The 15,677-nt window shown below is 33.6% G+C and overlaps 1 protein-coding gene across 1 annotated transcript in view; it reads left to right on the forward strand.

Annotated features, from left to right (window-relative positions):
• Positions 1–2,352: 2,352 nt before the first annotated feature.
• Positions 2,353–15,677, forward strand: part of Syx18 (syntaxin 18) — a 32,817-nt gene continuing 19,492 nt past the window's right edge. Inside the window, exons 1-3 of the mRNA XM_076452217.1 lie at positions 2,353–2,577; positions 9,301–9,365; positions 15,230–15,345. Coding sequence (XP_076308332.1) covers positions 2,428–2,577; positions 9,301–9,365; positions 15,230–15,345 — 331 coding nt within the window. The 5' untranslated portion in view covers positions 2,353–2,427. The remainder of the gene's footprint in view (positions 2,578–9,300; positions 9,366–15,229; positions 15,346–15,677) is intronic.

Raw genomic sequence — 15,677 nt, forward strand, 5'->3', positions numbered from 1 at the left:
GAGAAAAGACAATTAGTCAACACCATTCTCATCCAGTTCTTGAGCTAATGTTGCCACTATGAATAGTGTCACTCTTGTAATGCACCCTCGGTCCTAATGCGTGGGACACAATTTTATTAGCTGTAATCCTAATCATTGAGCTGCATTTGACCACATTTCCAATGAATTCTTCTATTTTGTGATTATAATCTCTATTTTTCTTTGACCTTTTCATTATAATTCTTTTTCAATTCTTCTTGATATTGTTATGAACTTTCTTTAAATTTCATATGGTTTTATTCATCATCTATCTATACATTTTCTATAGGTTATTGGAATTTGTGCTCAATTAAATTAAATTTTGTATGTAATTCTCCTCTATATCTTACGTCTTGTATTTAAAATTCCTTTCTTATTTATTTCTTGATCTTTCTGACATTTTTCTTCTCAATCTAGTTTTACTTTTCTTCCTCTTTACACTGTTTCATCATTTTCAGCTAATTTGTTTTATCATTGTGCAGGTTTTCACTTATTATTCACTTCAAAAGAATGCCAAACATGGTCCACTGAATGATAAAAGTATTTTATTTCTTCAGCAACAAATTTGAGAAGCTGAGTAACAGTCACTGTTATGCAGAGTTCACAGTACTATAGTAGACATTAACTCAACAGTTTCAATTATTCGCCTATTTTCCCTCTTTTATTTGCTCGTATCTCTAATACTTTGTTAGAACACAAATTCAGTATTCATAAACACAGTAGCAAACTAACTAACTAACGCCATAAATCAGTAATCAAGCTTGCTTTTGTATGGCTCAAGTGGTTTCCTAAACTTTCAAGAATATTCTAATCCTTTAGTCATGCTCATTATAAACTATCAACACAGAAAGCTAAATATATCATTGTAAGCTACTTTTGATATTAGATGTTTGTGTTTTCATTTGTTCAGACTTTATGCAGTGAAAGTCTAGCTTAACATCTGGAATGTTTACCAATGTAGCACCTTGGACACCTTCCACTGGATAATGTACTTTGGCAAATATCACATGACCTGCAGAATCTGATTACACTTCCAATAGTTAGTGACTCTGTCTACAAGCTTATTTACTTCTAGATGTCCTCTCACATTCGACTAATGAGTCAGCTTCATTATTTGAGTTTAGTATCATGTTGATACTATGATTTGTTTAACTTCCCCCAGTGTAACTTGATAGATGTGGTACACCAATCTCTTCTGGTTCTCTATTCTGTAAATCCCTTTTACTTTAGGCTTGTGTTCCACTTTCTTCCTCTTTCTAGAGTAAAGAGCCTTTTTTTCTGTTTCCTTCAATTTCTGCATATCTATGTTTGGGGTGTAACATTTCAAGATTTGAAAAGGCTTGAAGTCTAGCTTGCTCTTCTCATCTTGTGCTGTCTGCAGATACCTCATCAATCTTCTTTTTGTCTGATTCCTCTAAATTCCTACTTCCTGGTATATTGCTGGCCACCAAACCGTATGTAGGCGCTTTCATGCACGTACCCTCAAGGCTTGCTATCCAGTATACAAAGTCTATCTTTATTCTTGCTGTGGGAAACCGTTCCATCAATTAACATACACAATGTAATTTGCCAGTCATCTTGTCATTAAATATTAAACCAGTTCTCGTTGTTGCACCCAATGTCTCATAGAACTTTTACTTTCTTGTATCTAACACAGTCTTTTCCTACTGGCATACCGTGATATGTTGACAACTCTCAATGTTCTTTATATGCTCCAATCACTACTGTCACCGTTGAGCTGACCATCAATCATGCACTGTAAAGATAACAAAACTGACTTCTTTCTTTCTCTTTCTCTTTTGGTTTTAACGGTAACGTACAAGTTCTATTGGATACACTTGTTGACAGACCTAACTCAGAAATACAGCTAAGCTTTTGTTTGTTTGTTTGTTTTGAATTTTGCGCAAAGCTACACGAGGGCTATCTACGAAAACCGTCCTAATTTAGCAGTGTAAGACTAGAGGTAAGGAAGTTAGTTATCATCAACCACCGCTAATTAATAGTGGGATTGACCGGAACATTATAACATCTCCACGGCTAAAAAGGCGAGCATATTTGCTGTGATGAGGATTCGAACGCGTGAACCTGAGTCATGAGCTGATCGCCTTAACCAACTCACCATGCCGTGTCACAATTAAGCCGTTGATTAAATGGCCAATGATTAAACAACATTGCCAAGTATTACACAAGCTTGTTATTCTAAACGTTCATCAACACGGTTTTATAGATAGATTAAAGGCTTTGATATTTGTCACACCTTTTTATTATTTTCATGTAAAGATTCATGTAATTATCCTTTCCTTTTTTTAGTACAAATTGAATCCGATAGGTGTTACAAGAAGGTTCAGTGACAACTGGCATGGTTTATTAATTTCGTACCGTTATTGAAAGTTTCATTGTTTTAAAGAAATGGATATAACACAATTATTCAAAGCTTGTGTTAAAACAATGAAAACTCGTATTAAAGCTCTTGAAAATGGAGATGGTTTTAAAGCGAATTCCCAGTTTATTATGAAAAATCGGAAGAAGTCGAATTTCAGTATAAAATTGAAGGAAATAGTAAGAATACCATTCATGTATTATTATTCTGTATAGTAAAAAGTATTTTCACGCTCGATATGGACGTTGAAGGTGTTAGTGTTAGACAATGATATAGCATTTATATTGATAGTAGAGTATAATACAAAAATGAAATTTAAATTAGTTACAACATGTCTATGATAAAATTGGGATTCTCAGCTTATTTTTAGTTATACAACAAAGACAAAAAATAAATTACACTTTACAGCACTTACATTAAGTTTAAAATGAATGCAAAATCCACATTTAATGTCATTATGTGGCAGTGAGATTTGTATTTACATTTACCAACTATAAAATCTACGATGATAATGTGTGTGAAGCTTTGAAGCTTAAAAGTAATAGGACTTAAAGTTAAAGCTGTTTAAACTTTAGTGAAAAATGTCTTCGTGTGTCAAAAACTGAGTATTTCCGTTTTTAAAATTAAGGTCAAAACATTTTATGTTTTAAGAAGTGCATTGCAAAAAGCATATAGCTATGTTTATTGGATTTCATTAATTTGATTGCTGTTATTTCAGAAAGAACAAAAATTAAGTGTACCTACTATTACTGCTACAGTTTTCATGTCTAATACAAATATTAGGTGGCTGATACAAATATAAGAAACAGTGGGCCTGTTGTTTTTTGTGTTTAAGACATTTTCAAATCATTGTTTTTGTCTTCAAGTTGAGTGGCTGTAATTTTTTAATCAACAGAAAAGTTATTTAACCCAGTTAAGGGTTACCATAACTTGTAGTCTAACAGTGTGTGATACAACTACTTCGCAGTAACATATAAACAAGGAACTGTTTGGTCTTCCGTGATTGTCATACCCTCCATTGAGAAGAAGTTGGAACTTAAACCCACTCTTTTATTTTAAATGAAACTGTCAGTTATCCTTTCAAACATTTATAAAATGCTGATATCCATTATTATTAATTGCAACTTATTCCATAAATCAGTTACCCTAGCAAAAACATAAAATTGTCTCAACTAAAGCTTAGCACGTCATTTCCAAATCTTAAACTAGTGTTTTCTTATCCTGCTGTGATTAGAATACAAAGAAATCATAGAGCTAATGATCTCCAAAGATAATCTTTTAAACTTTAGATATTTTGTCATGTTCTTTCTTTTCTTCAAGAGAAAATAAGTCAGAGTTCTTGACCTATCTGTGGGACATAACCCTTATATCTCTGTGATTTTTCTTGTATCTCTCCATGTAATCCATTCTAATTTATTAGTGTCATTTCTTAGATGAAGAGACAAACTGTATACTGCATTCCAAGTCAGGCCTTACCATAATTTAAATAAATTATTATTCTTTTGAGTGGAATATACCTGTAAATACATTTTCAATTTCAATTACCCAAATTGCAAGTAGAGATTCAGTGGTTGTTTGCTAATTGTTTATTTTAAGTTTCATTTGAAGGATAAGATGTGTCTCCTTCACTTGTAGCATACTCATATTCTTGGCTTTACCAATTACTTTGAACATATTGGGGGTTGGAACCACATTACATTCACTTAATACATGCCAAACAATAGCTTGAACTGCCCTATATCCTTGAGTGTTCCTTTAAATGATCTCAGTCTTCTAACTGTTGAGTCAACATAAGTGCTTGCACACATTAAACAGCTGAATTCATAATGTGTGACTGTTGAGAAAGTTCGATATGATTTTCAAACATGAAAATTGCTGAATTTTCCATAAAGGTGAACATCACTGTGAACCAGTATACAGTACAGAGATCATTAACTATAGTTTTGTGACAACTGAACCTGTGTACAGTGGAAAGACCATTACCTGTTGTTTTGGGACATTGTGAACATTGATAATGTTATCCAAATTCACCCTAGTTTCACTGATTCCTATTATGTCACAGCCTTCCATTGCAACTAGAGCTGTGAACCTGTCCAGCTTATTCTTGATGCTTCTGTATTAAAAAAAATAGTAGCTGAGGTTATTCTTGAATTTGGATCCAGGACAATATCTCACCTCCGTGAATACTGATTCTCATTTTAAAACAAACTTCTGATGTTGCATTCCTATTGATCACTAGAGAGATTTACACAAAAATTGGTATAACATTGATAAAAATTATAACCATGAGACATGAATGCAGTAACCAAATGAAGTTGACCACCAAAATTTCTATAATTTTTTTATAAACATTCTAAAGTTTTTTTGAACAATGTTTCACTTGTGGGCAGTTACTCTAAGTTTTTTTTTACATGAATTGAATTGTCATATTTTTTGTTTTGTGTTCAGATAAAATTGTTTTTTCACATGTCTTTTGTATTTTCCAGTCATTTGTTGAAAATATATAGTTTCTTGTATTTGAATGAAAATGTGTTTGATAATTGTTTCATGGAAATAGAATCATTTCTTTCTAATGAGATACCAATTATATTCAAGAGTGCTAAATTTTTGTAACAATGTGTAATTTCTCATCTTGAAAAATATAAGCTATAATTACTAAATTACCTACCTTAGATCTCACTTTGAAACAAACAAATAAACTTTCAAGATGCCTTAAAAAAGTAAATAAAAAGGTATACTATATACAAACATTTGGGTGAGACATTGTCTTTTTTTTACAAAACCTGGTAAGACATTGTCTGGTGAGACATTATCTTTATCTACTATGGCTATAATTCAATCTGATTGGTGTATTTTTAAATAATTAAACTTGTTATGTACTAAATCTCTCTTGTTCTCTACACTGATATAAGTACCTTAACAGTTTATTTATTGCTTCCCAGCCCACTCACTAATATTCAAGTTTAGTTTAAAAGTATCTAATTAATTAATATATATATATATATAGAGAGATAATTTTTCTAAACATTTTATTACTTCTTAACTGCAGCCTATTTCTTGTATGTAATTCACCAACACCCTGAACACTATATCAAGTCCAACCTTGAAACAAACTGTAGGTTGAAAGATTGAGAGACTAAAAACAGATAAAAAAAACAGATCATGATAAGGCTTTTCCCAAGGACTTCAAGGAAGTGATAGCTCGAACATGGGAGGCTTTCTCTCATTTGTGGTAGGCCAACAAATACTCACAAAGATGGTAGTTTTTAATGTTACACATAATTTTAAATAGTTGCTTTGATAGCTAGAGACCAGTTAGTCTTATTTCTTTAGACAAAATCATTTTATTTAAATATATTGTAAAGTGTGGATCCACTGAAGAAAAATTGTGTATTACCAATTTAAAATGGTTTTTTAAGGAAGTTGGAACATGCTTGGTGTGTTTATCTGAAAGTTGGAACGTGCTTGGTTTGTTTATCTGAAAGTTGGAACGTGCTTGGTGTGCTTATCTGAAAGTTGGAACATGCTTGGTGTGCTTATCTGAAAGTTGGAACATGCTTGGTGTGTTTATCTGAAAGTTGGAACATGCTTGGTGTGTTTATCTGAAAGTTGGAACATGCTTGGTGAGCTTAGCTGAAAGTTGGAACATGCTTGGTGTGCTTATCTGAAAGTTGGAACATGCTTGGTGTGTTTATCTGAAAGTTGGAACATGCTTGGTGTGTTTATCTGAAAGTTGGAACATGCTTGGTGAGCTTAGCTGAAAGTTGGAACATGTTTGGTGTGCTTATCTCAAAGTTAGAACATGCTTGGTGTGCTTATCTGAAAGTTAGAACATGTTTGGTGTGCATATCTGAAAGTTGGAACATGCTTGGTGTGCGTATCTGAAAGTTGGAACATGCTTGGTGTGTTTATCTGAAAGTTGGAACATGCTTGGTGAGCTTAGCTGAAAGTTGGAACATGTTTGGTGTGCTTATCTCAAAGTTAGAACATGCTTGGTGTGCTTATCTGAAAGTTAGAACATGTTTGGTGTGCATATCTGAAAGTTGGAACATGCTTGGTGCGCGATCTGAAAGTTGGAACATGCTTGGTGTGTTTATCTGAAAGTTGGAACATGCTTGGTGTGCTTATCTGAAAGTTGGAACATGCTTGGTGTGCTTATCTGAAAGTTGGAACATGCTTGGTGTGTTTATCTGAAAGTTGGAACATGCTTGGTGTGTTTATCTGAAAGTTGGAACATGCTTGGTGAGCTTAGCTGAAAGTTGGAACATGTTTGGTGTGCTTATCTCAAAGTTAGAACATGCTTGGTGTGCTTATCTGAAAGTTAGAACATGCTTGGTGTGCATATCTGAAAGTTGGAACATGCTTGGTGCGCGATCTGAAAGTTGGAACATGCTTGTGTGTTTATCTGAAAGTTGAACATGCTTGGTGAGTTTAGCTGAAAGTTGGAACATGTTTGGTGTGCTTATCTCAAAGTTAGAACATGCTTGGTGTGCTTATCTGAAAGTTAGAACATGCTTGGTGTGCATATCTGAAAGTTGGAACATGCTTGGTGTGCGTATCTGAAAGTTGGAACATGCTTGGTGTGTTTATCTGAAAGTTGGAGCTTGCTTGGTGTGTTTATCTGAAAGTTGGAACATGCTTGGTGTGCTTATCTGAAAGTTAGAACATGCTTGGTGTGCGTATCTGAAAGTTGGAACATGCTTGGTGTGCGTATCTGAAAGTTGGAACATGCTTGGTGTGCTTATCTGAAAGTTGGAACTTGCTTGGTGTGCTTATCTGAAAGTTGGAACATGCTTGGTGTGCTTATCTGAAAGTTGGAACATGCTTGGTGTGTTTATCTGAAAGTTGGAACATGCTTGCTAAGATTTTATAAAAGCTTTTGATGTCACTTGACACACAAAATATTAGCTAAGAAAATCACATCACTAAAGCATTAGGAACAGACTTTGTTGGATTGTAGAATAGTTGTATGAGAGAAAGCAAAAGGTTCTAATAAATGGAATCCAGTCAGATTGGACTCTTATCATTAATGCACTTTTTCAGAGGTTAGTACTTGGGCCTTTTGATTTTTCACATTAACATTTATGATATTGATAAGGCTTGCTTGTTCATAATTTAATAAAGTATTAGAATACATAGAGATATGTGAATATTGATAGACAGTGGGGGCAGAGTGGTTTATCAGCTTTGCACTTTGGACTCGTAGTTGGATGGTTGAGAGTTTGAGGCTGATCCATGCCATGCCACTGTCTAACTTTACCCTCACTTGTTTTACCCAGTCATACAGTTTGTACCAACTGTAAGCTGGGGTTAAGTTGTAATAGTGTGGCATCCTTTTTAGGGTGATTATTTTCATCTGCTAGTTCCAGTTGAAACAAGCCAGTTTGAAAGCACTGGCAAGTTGTGGATTAAAAAAACAAACAAATTTAAGAGTGACGTGAAGAAAGCTTACCCTTTCAGTTACTTGTTTTAACAGTGGCCTTAAGAAAGCTTACCCTTTCAGTTACTTGTTTTAACAGTGGCCTTAAGAAAGCTTACCCTTTCAGTTACTTGTTTTAACAGTGGCCTTAAGAAAGCTTACCCTTTCAGTTACTTGTTTTAACAGTGGCCTTAAGAAAGCTTACCCTTTCAGTTACTTGTTTTAACAGTGGCCTTAAGAAAGTTTACCATTTTAGTCATTTGTTTTAACAGTGATGAAAAGAAAGCTTACTCCTTCAGTCACTTGTTTCACGATTGCACCCGCTAGTCAAGCAGTATGTCACTGGATTTACAATGCTAAAATCAGGGGTTCGATTCCCCTCGGTGTGCTCAGCAGATTGTCCATTGCGGCTTTGCTAAAAGAAAATGCACACGTACACACTTCTTTCACAGTGACGTAAGTAAAGCTTACCCTTTCAGTCACTTGTTTAATTGTAATGTAAATAAAGTCTACCCTTTCAGTCATTTGCTCATAAACTGAATTAATCAGTCTCTCTTAGTGGAGGATTTTACGGTTTATTTTAGTGCAGTATTAATAAAGTAAGATTCATTACAACACTGACATGCAATTATGATTTAGTAATATTTTTTGACAAGTCTTAAGGTATCATTAGTTTGAGTTCTCTTTGTGATAGTGTTTTAAAAATGTATTATGTTTGCTTGTTTGTATTTATTTAGGTTTAATAGTCTATCAAAATATACATGATGTAAAATGTAATATGAAAATAAAATTTCAAATTTAGAATATATATATTTATATAGCATTAAATTCGTTTGTACAAATTTCAAATTTTTTCAACCCAATTTCAGTAACTTGTTTTAATGATTGTGTTGAATCTATTGTACAATAAGGAAAGTGAACTTCAGACAAACTTGTTTTAATGATTGTGTTGAACCTGTTGTACAATAAGGAAAGTGAACTTCAGACAAACTTGTTTTAATGATTGTGTTGAATCTGTTGTACAATAAGGAAAGTGAACTTCAGACAAACTTGTTTTAATGATTGTGTTGAATCTGTTGTACAATAAGGAAAGTGAACTTCAGACAAACTTGTTTTAATGATTGTGTTGAATCTGTTGTACAATAAGGAAAGTGAACTTCAGACAAACTTGTTTTAATGATTGTGTTGAATCTATTGTACAATAAGGAAAGTGAACTTCAGACAAACTTGTTTTAATGATTGTGTTGAATCTGTTGTACAATAAGGAAAGTGAACTTCAGACAAACTTTTTTTTTTTTTCATTTTAAGAACATTTTCATTTGCTATAAAATCAGACTTAATTTCACTGCTGTTAAACTGTTCTCTACTACTAACACTGATCTAGTGACATTTTGAAGGAAAGTGTTTTGTTTTTAATATTGATATATCTTACATCTTGATCAACCTCTGTTATCTCCAGTTTAACATTGTGTTTTTCTTACAGGTATCTTCAATTACTAGAATGAGAGATTTTTTATTAAAGCATCGAATAGACTACATAGATACTAAGTAAGTCAAATTTTACACCCTTTGGTAAAATATTAAGAGAAACTGTAAAGAGTGAACAAAGGAAGATATAAATATTATGTAAATGTTTATGTCATGTTTCACACGTTTCTTGTGAAATTTGTATCAATTTCTAAAATCTGCTGTATTCTGAAAAAACTAGTTTTATGAGCAATATGTTGAATGTTACAATAGTGTGAAATATGATACATCTACCACCTTAGTTTGTTACAGTAGTGTGAGATACAATATGTCTACCACATACAACTTATAAGAAGTAATATATGAACAACTACTGGTTATAGTTGCTCTACCTACAGTGTATATACTACTTTAACCACTGTTTGTAGTTGCTCTGTCTACAGTGTATATACTGCTTTATCTACTGGTTGTAGTTGTTCTTTTTCTACAGTGTATATACTGCTTTATCTACTGGTTATAGTTGCTCTGTCTACAGTGTATATACTGCTTTATCTACTGGTTATAGTTGTTCTTTTTCTACAGTGTATATACTGCTTTATCTACTGGTTATAGTTGCTCTGTCTACAGTGTATATACTGCTTTATCTACTGGTTATAGTTGCTCTGTCTACAGTGTATATACTGCTTTATCTACTGGTTGTAGTTGTTCTTTTTCTACAGTGTATATACTGCTTTATCTACTGGTTATAGTTGTTCTTTTTCTACAGTGTATATACTGTTTTATCTACTGGTTATAGTTGCTCTGTCTACAGTGTATATACTACTTTATCTACTAGTTATAGTTGTTCTTTTTCTACAGTGTGTATACTGCTTTATCTACTGGTTGTAGTTCTTTTTCTACAGTGTATATACTGCTTTATCTACTGGTTATAGTTGCTCTGTCTACAGTGTATATACTGCTTTATCTACTGGTTGTAGTTGTTCTTTTTCTACAGTGTATATACTGCTTTATCTACTGGTTATAGTTGTTCTTTTTCTACAGTGTATATACTGCTTTATCTACTGGTTATAGTTGTTCTTTTTCTACAGTGTATATACTGCTTTATCTACTGGTTATAGTTGCTCTGTCTACAGTGTATATACTGCTTTATCTACTGGTTATAGTTGTTCTTTTTCTACAGTGTATATACTGCTTTATCTACTGGTTATAGTTGTTCTTTTTCTACAGTGTATATACTGCTTTATCTACTGGTTATAGTTGTTCTTTTTCTACAGTGTATATACTGCTTTATCTACTGGTTATAGTTGTTCTTTTCTACAGTGTATATACTGTTTTATCTAACTGGTTATAGTTGTTCTTTTTCTACAGTGTATATACTGTTTTATCTACTGGTTATAGTTGCTCTGTCTACAGTGTATATACTGCTTTATCTACTAGTTATAGTTGCTCTGTCTACAGTGTATATACTGCTTTATCTACTGGTTATAGTTGCTCTGTCTACAGTGTATATACTGCTTTATCTACTGGTTGTAGTTCTTTTTCTACAGTGTATATACTGCTTTATCTACTGGTTATAGTTGCTCTGTCTACAGTGTATATACTGCTTTATCTACTGGTTATAGTTGCTCTGTCTACAGTGTATATACTGCTTTATCTACTGGTTGTAGTTGTTCTTTTTCTACAGTGTATATACTGCTTTATCTACTGGTTATAGTTGCTCTGTCTACAGTGTGTATACTGCTTTATCTACTGGTTGTAGTTGTTCTTTTTCTACAGTGTATATACTACTTTATCTACTGGTTGTAGTTGCTTTACCTACAGTGTATATACTGGTGATAGTTTATCTACCTACAGTGTATATACTGGTGATAGTTGCTCTACCTACAGTGTATATACTGGTTATAGTTGCTCTACCTACAGTTTATATACTGGTTATAGTTGCTCTACCTACAGTTTATATACTGGTTGTAGTTGCTCTACCTACAGTGTATATACTTGTTGTAGTTGCTCTACCTACAGTGTATATACTTGTAGTTGCTCTACCTACAGTGTATATACTTGTAGTTGCTCCACCCACAGTGTATATACTTGTTGTAGTTGCTCCACCCACAGTGTATATACCCTTGTTGTAGTTGCTCCACCCACAGTGTATATACTGGTTGTAGCTGCTCCACCCACAGTGTATATACTGGTTGTAGTTGCTCCACCCACAGTGTATATACCCTTGTTGTAGTTGCTCCACCCACAGTGTATATACTGGTTGTAGTTGCTCCACCCACAGTGTATATACTTTGTTGTAGTTGCTCCACCCACAGTGTATATACTTGTAGTTGCTCCACCCACAGTGGATATACTGGTTGTAGTTGCTCCACCCACAGTGTATATACTGGTTGTAGTTGCTCCACCCACAGTGGATATACACTGGTTGTAGTTGCTCCACCCACAGTGTATATACTGGTTATAGTTGCTCCACCCACAGTTTATATATACTGGTTGTAGTTGCTCCACCCACAGTGTATATATACTTGTTGTAGTTGCTCCACCCACAGTGTATATACTTGTTGTAGTTGCTCCACCCACAGTGTATATACTTGTTGTAGTTGCTCCACCTACAGTGTATATATACCACTGGTTGTAGTTGCTCCACCCACAGTGTATATACCTTGTTGTAGTTGCTCCACCCACAGTGTGTATATTTGTTGTAGTTGCTCCACCCACAGTGTATATACTGGTTGTAGTTGCTCCACCCACAGTGTATATACTGGTTGTAGTTGCTCCACCCACAGTGTATATACTGGTTGTAGCTGCTTTAACCCACAGTGTTTATACCTGGTGATAGTTGCTCCACCCACAGTGTATATACTTGTTGTAGTTGCTCTACTTACAGTGTATATACTGGTTGTAGTTGCTCTACCTACAATGTATATACTTGTAGTTGCTCTACCTACAGTGCATATACTGGTTGTAGTTGCTCTACCTACAGTGCATATACTGGTTGTAGTTGTTTCTACCTACAGTGTATATACTGGTTATAGTTGCTCTACCTACAGTTTATATACTGGTTGTAGTTGCTCTACCTACAGTGTATATACTTGTTGTAGTTGCTCTACCTACAGTGTATATACTTGTTGTAGTTGCTCTACCCACAGTTTATATACTGGTTGTAGTTGCTCCACCCACAGTGTATATATTACGTTGTAGTTGCTCTACCTACAGTGCATATACTGGTTGTAGTTGCTCTACCTACAGTGTATATACTGGTTGTAGTTGCTCTACCTACAGTGTATATACTGGTTGTAGTTGCTCTACCTACAGTGTATATACTTGTTGTAGTTGCTCTACCTACAGTGTATATACTGGTTGTAGTTGCTCTACCTACAGTGTATATACTGGTTGTAGTTGCTCTACCTACAGTTTATATATTACTTTTCAGCTGTTTAAAACATCCAAAAGTTGAAGAACTGAGATTTTTTTATTTTCATTTTTGATTATGTTTGTAGGGCTGACTACTGAACTTGAAATAAGTAACCAAATGAGAGGGGGATGTTAGTGGACATACTATTTTATTGGCTTACGATAACATAGTAGACTGTCTGAAAGCCCTACATGATACAATATATAAGTAATTTTGTCACTTCAAGAAATGATCATTTTTAATTTTGTTCCTAATTATTCCAAATAATGGACTGTAGATCAACCTGGGATAACAGGACTATCCAGAAGGAGACCTGCAAGAATTTGTACCCTAGTCATAGTAAGCAAAGTTGATTGTCTTGTAAGAAGTGAGAAGTTTAGGAGAAAAATCTGTTATTAAAAAAATATATGGAAATGAGGCCAACAAGGCATTAGTTCACCAAGATAAGACTGCCACTGTAATTGTTACATACTTCAAACAGCTGGAGCATGAAATGGATATTTATGCTTTTCTATAGAAAGACATATTAGTCCAATCACCAGACATAGAGCAAGCAGGTGTGTTTTGCAAAAGACTGTTGAAACAAGTATTGGCTCGTATACTAGATGGATTATAGAAAGCATCAGAGACAAATGATGTTTTGTACATGACAACCTTATTAGATACCCTCTTGGAATAGAAGTTATAGATTAGGGCTATCATCAAAATATAATCTTCAGATTGAGTGCGACTGGATGTGACATGGTTGACTCTAATGGCGTGGTGAGGTTCCAAATTTATTTTAGTATAATTTATTCAACCTCTGTAGTAATTCATATTTGTGTTTATATAATAATTTGTTTATTATTTAGCAACAGTGAAATCAAGTACTAGTCAGACAGAGTTTGACAAAATCAGAGATTTGTGAAGCAGTTGAAACATTACTAAATTTCACCTGTATCACATGTTGTTACTAAAACCCTCAAAATATGTTGTTTTTTTACCTCAGTTACCATCACATTACAATTCAGAGATAAATTAGAACATTTTTAATGCTTTGGTTATGATTAAGAATTGTTTTTTAACAATGCTTAGATTGATACATCAGTGGTTTAGCAACATCTCTTCTGATTTCTTTGATAGTTTAAGTAATGTAAGAGTTCATTTCTATATTAACACCCTTTGATTTCATAATTTATTGATATGGGGGTACTGCAAAAGACATATCAGCAAGTATGTCCTGTTCTTATAGCTGTTTGAAATGTGCACTTTTGTTATTGTGACACAGTGTCATATTTTTCCTTTAACTTGTGCCTCCTATTTTATGATGTTATGGTTATGCAAGATGCTTTAATTCTCTGCTTCAAAATTTTCAGATTATTTAGCCATGTGATACACATCAAATGTATCTTCGTGGAAGATAAAATCTAATGAAACCAGAAGATTCTGTCATCATCCTATAATGTCAGGAATAGTAACATATAAATGTTGCCTGACATCCATGCTAAAACCACATCGTCAGGTTGTGAATACGTGAACCGAGTTAAGATAGTCCTTTTTTATAAAGTCAGTTTCTTGTTGATGAAAAGTGGCCAACAACCTGACAATCTTCAGACCACATCCTGATTTTAGAATTCTCCAGTGACATGGTTTCTTTTTAGCATGAGTATGACAGCTGTGGTGATTCATTTCAGCATTGATATAAAACATTGTCTCATCTCTACACAGCTGTGGTGATTCATTTCAGCATTGACATAAAACATTGTCTCATCTCTACACAGCTGTGGTGATTCATTTCAGCATTGATATAAAACATTGTCTCATCTCTACAAATATTGTTCAAGGCAAAGTGTTTATCTAGCTCATTCTGTCTTATTCACAAAACTCCACTCTAGTTAATATCTTCTATTAATTTATTGGCAGTATGCAGTTTGCAAGAATGGAAGTTACTTTGCTTTAAAGTTTAAAGAATGTGTATATAACATATTTCTGCTTGAAACACAATTGGACTAGTGGACCTTGTTAGTTTGCTGACTGATAGCCTACTACCTTGTCTAGAACGTCCTCAACTGTTGGTGTAGTAGTAGGTCTTTGTTATTGACCACAGAATAACCTTCATGAATCTTAGCAATCAATGAACACAAACATGAGACATAGAATGCCTTCATACTCAACTTCTTACTCAATCCATGTTTTTTTCATAATTGGATAATTTCTCAATACTTTTGTGAAATTAGAGACATTCAACTAGTTATTGTAATATTAGAAAATAATATGGTGTTACATAATTGTGATTTAAAAAGTTGTAACAAGGGTGGAACTTAAAATATCCTGGTAGTGCATGTCTCTTACATTGCAAACAACCAACATGGATTATCACATTTATCATTATCCAATAAGAATATTATGGAGAAAATAAAAATAATATTAAATGTTAGTTTGTAATAATTTTAACTTGGTTTTAAGTTTAAAACAGGCACACTGTAAATGTACAATATTAAAAACAAAGCATTTTAGTATTCAGAGGGTGAATAAAATCTCCTTTTTTCAGCCACTTGTTGTATGATGCTTCAAAAATGACTGATAGTGAAAGAGACCAGATAGATAGTGATGTCCAGACTTTTGTTGAGACTTGTAGTGAAGTGCTCCGTTCCTTACGTTCAGAAGGTGAGAGGTTTTGGAAGTGGTGTCATGGAAGTTGTCTGTCATACAAACTAATGCATGTTTTGTTGTTCTCATTTGCTTTAAATATAAAATCTGGTATTCATGTACTAATAATTGTGCTTTAAAGTTATTTGTGTATTATGCTAATATACTGGGAAATGTATAATATATTGCAGGTTAAAAATTTGAAATTTGAAAACTAATGACCAACTGAATGAAAATAATATTGACTGATGGTCAACAGTTTTTATTAGTACTGCATAAATCATATGAAATATTATTTATTTTTCTTACCAGCACTTCTTAGTTAACAACTTTTAATGTTGAAAATCACC

Source organism: Tachypleus tridentatus, chromosome 8 (assembly GCF_004210375.1).
Source record: "Tachypleus tridentatus isolate NWPU-2018 chromosome 8, ASM421037v1, whole genome shotgun sequence".
NCBI classification, from domain to species: Eukaryota; Metazoa; Arthropoda; class Merostomata; order Xiphosura; family Limulidae; genus Tachypleus; species Tachypleus tridentatus.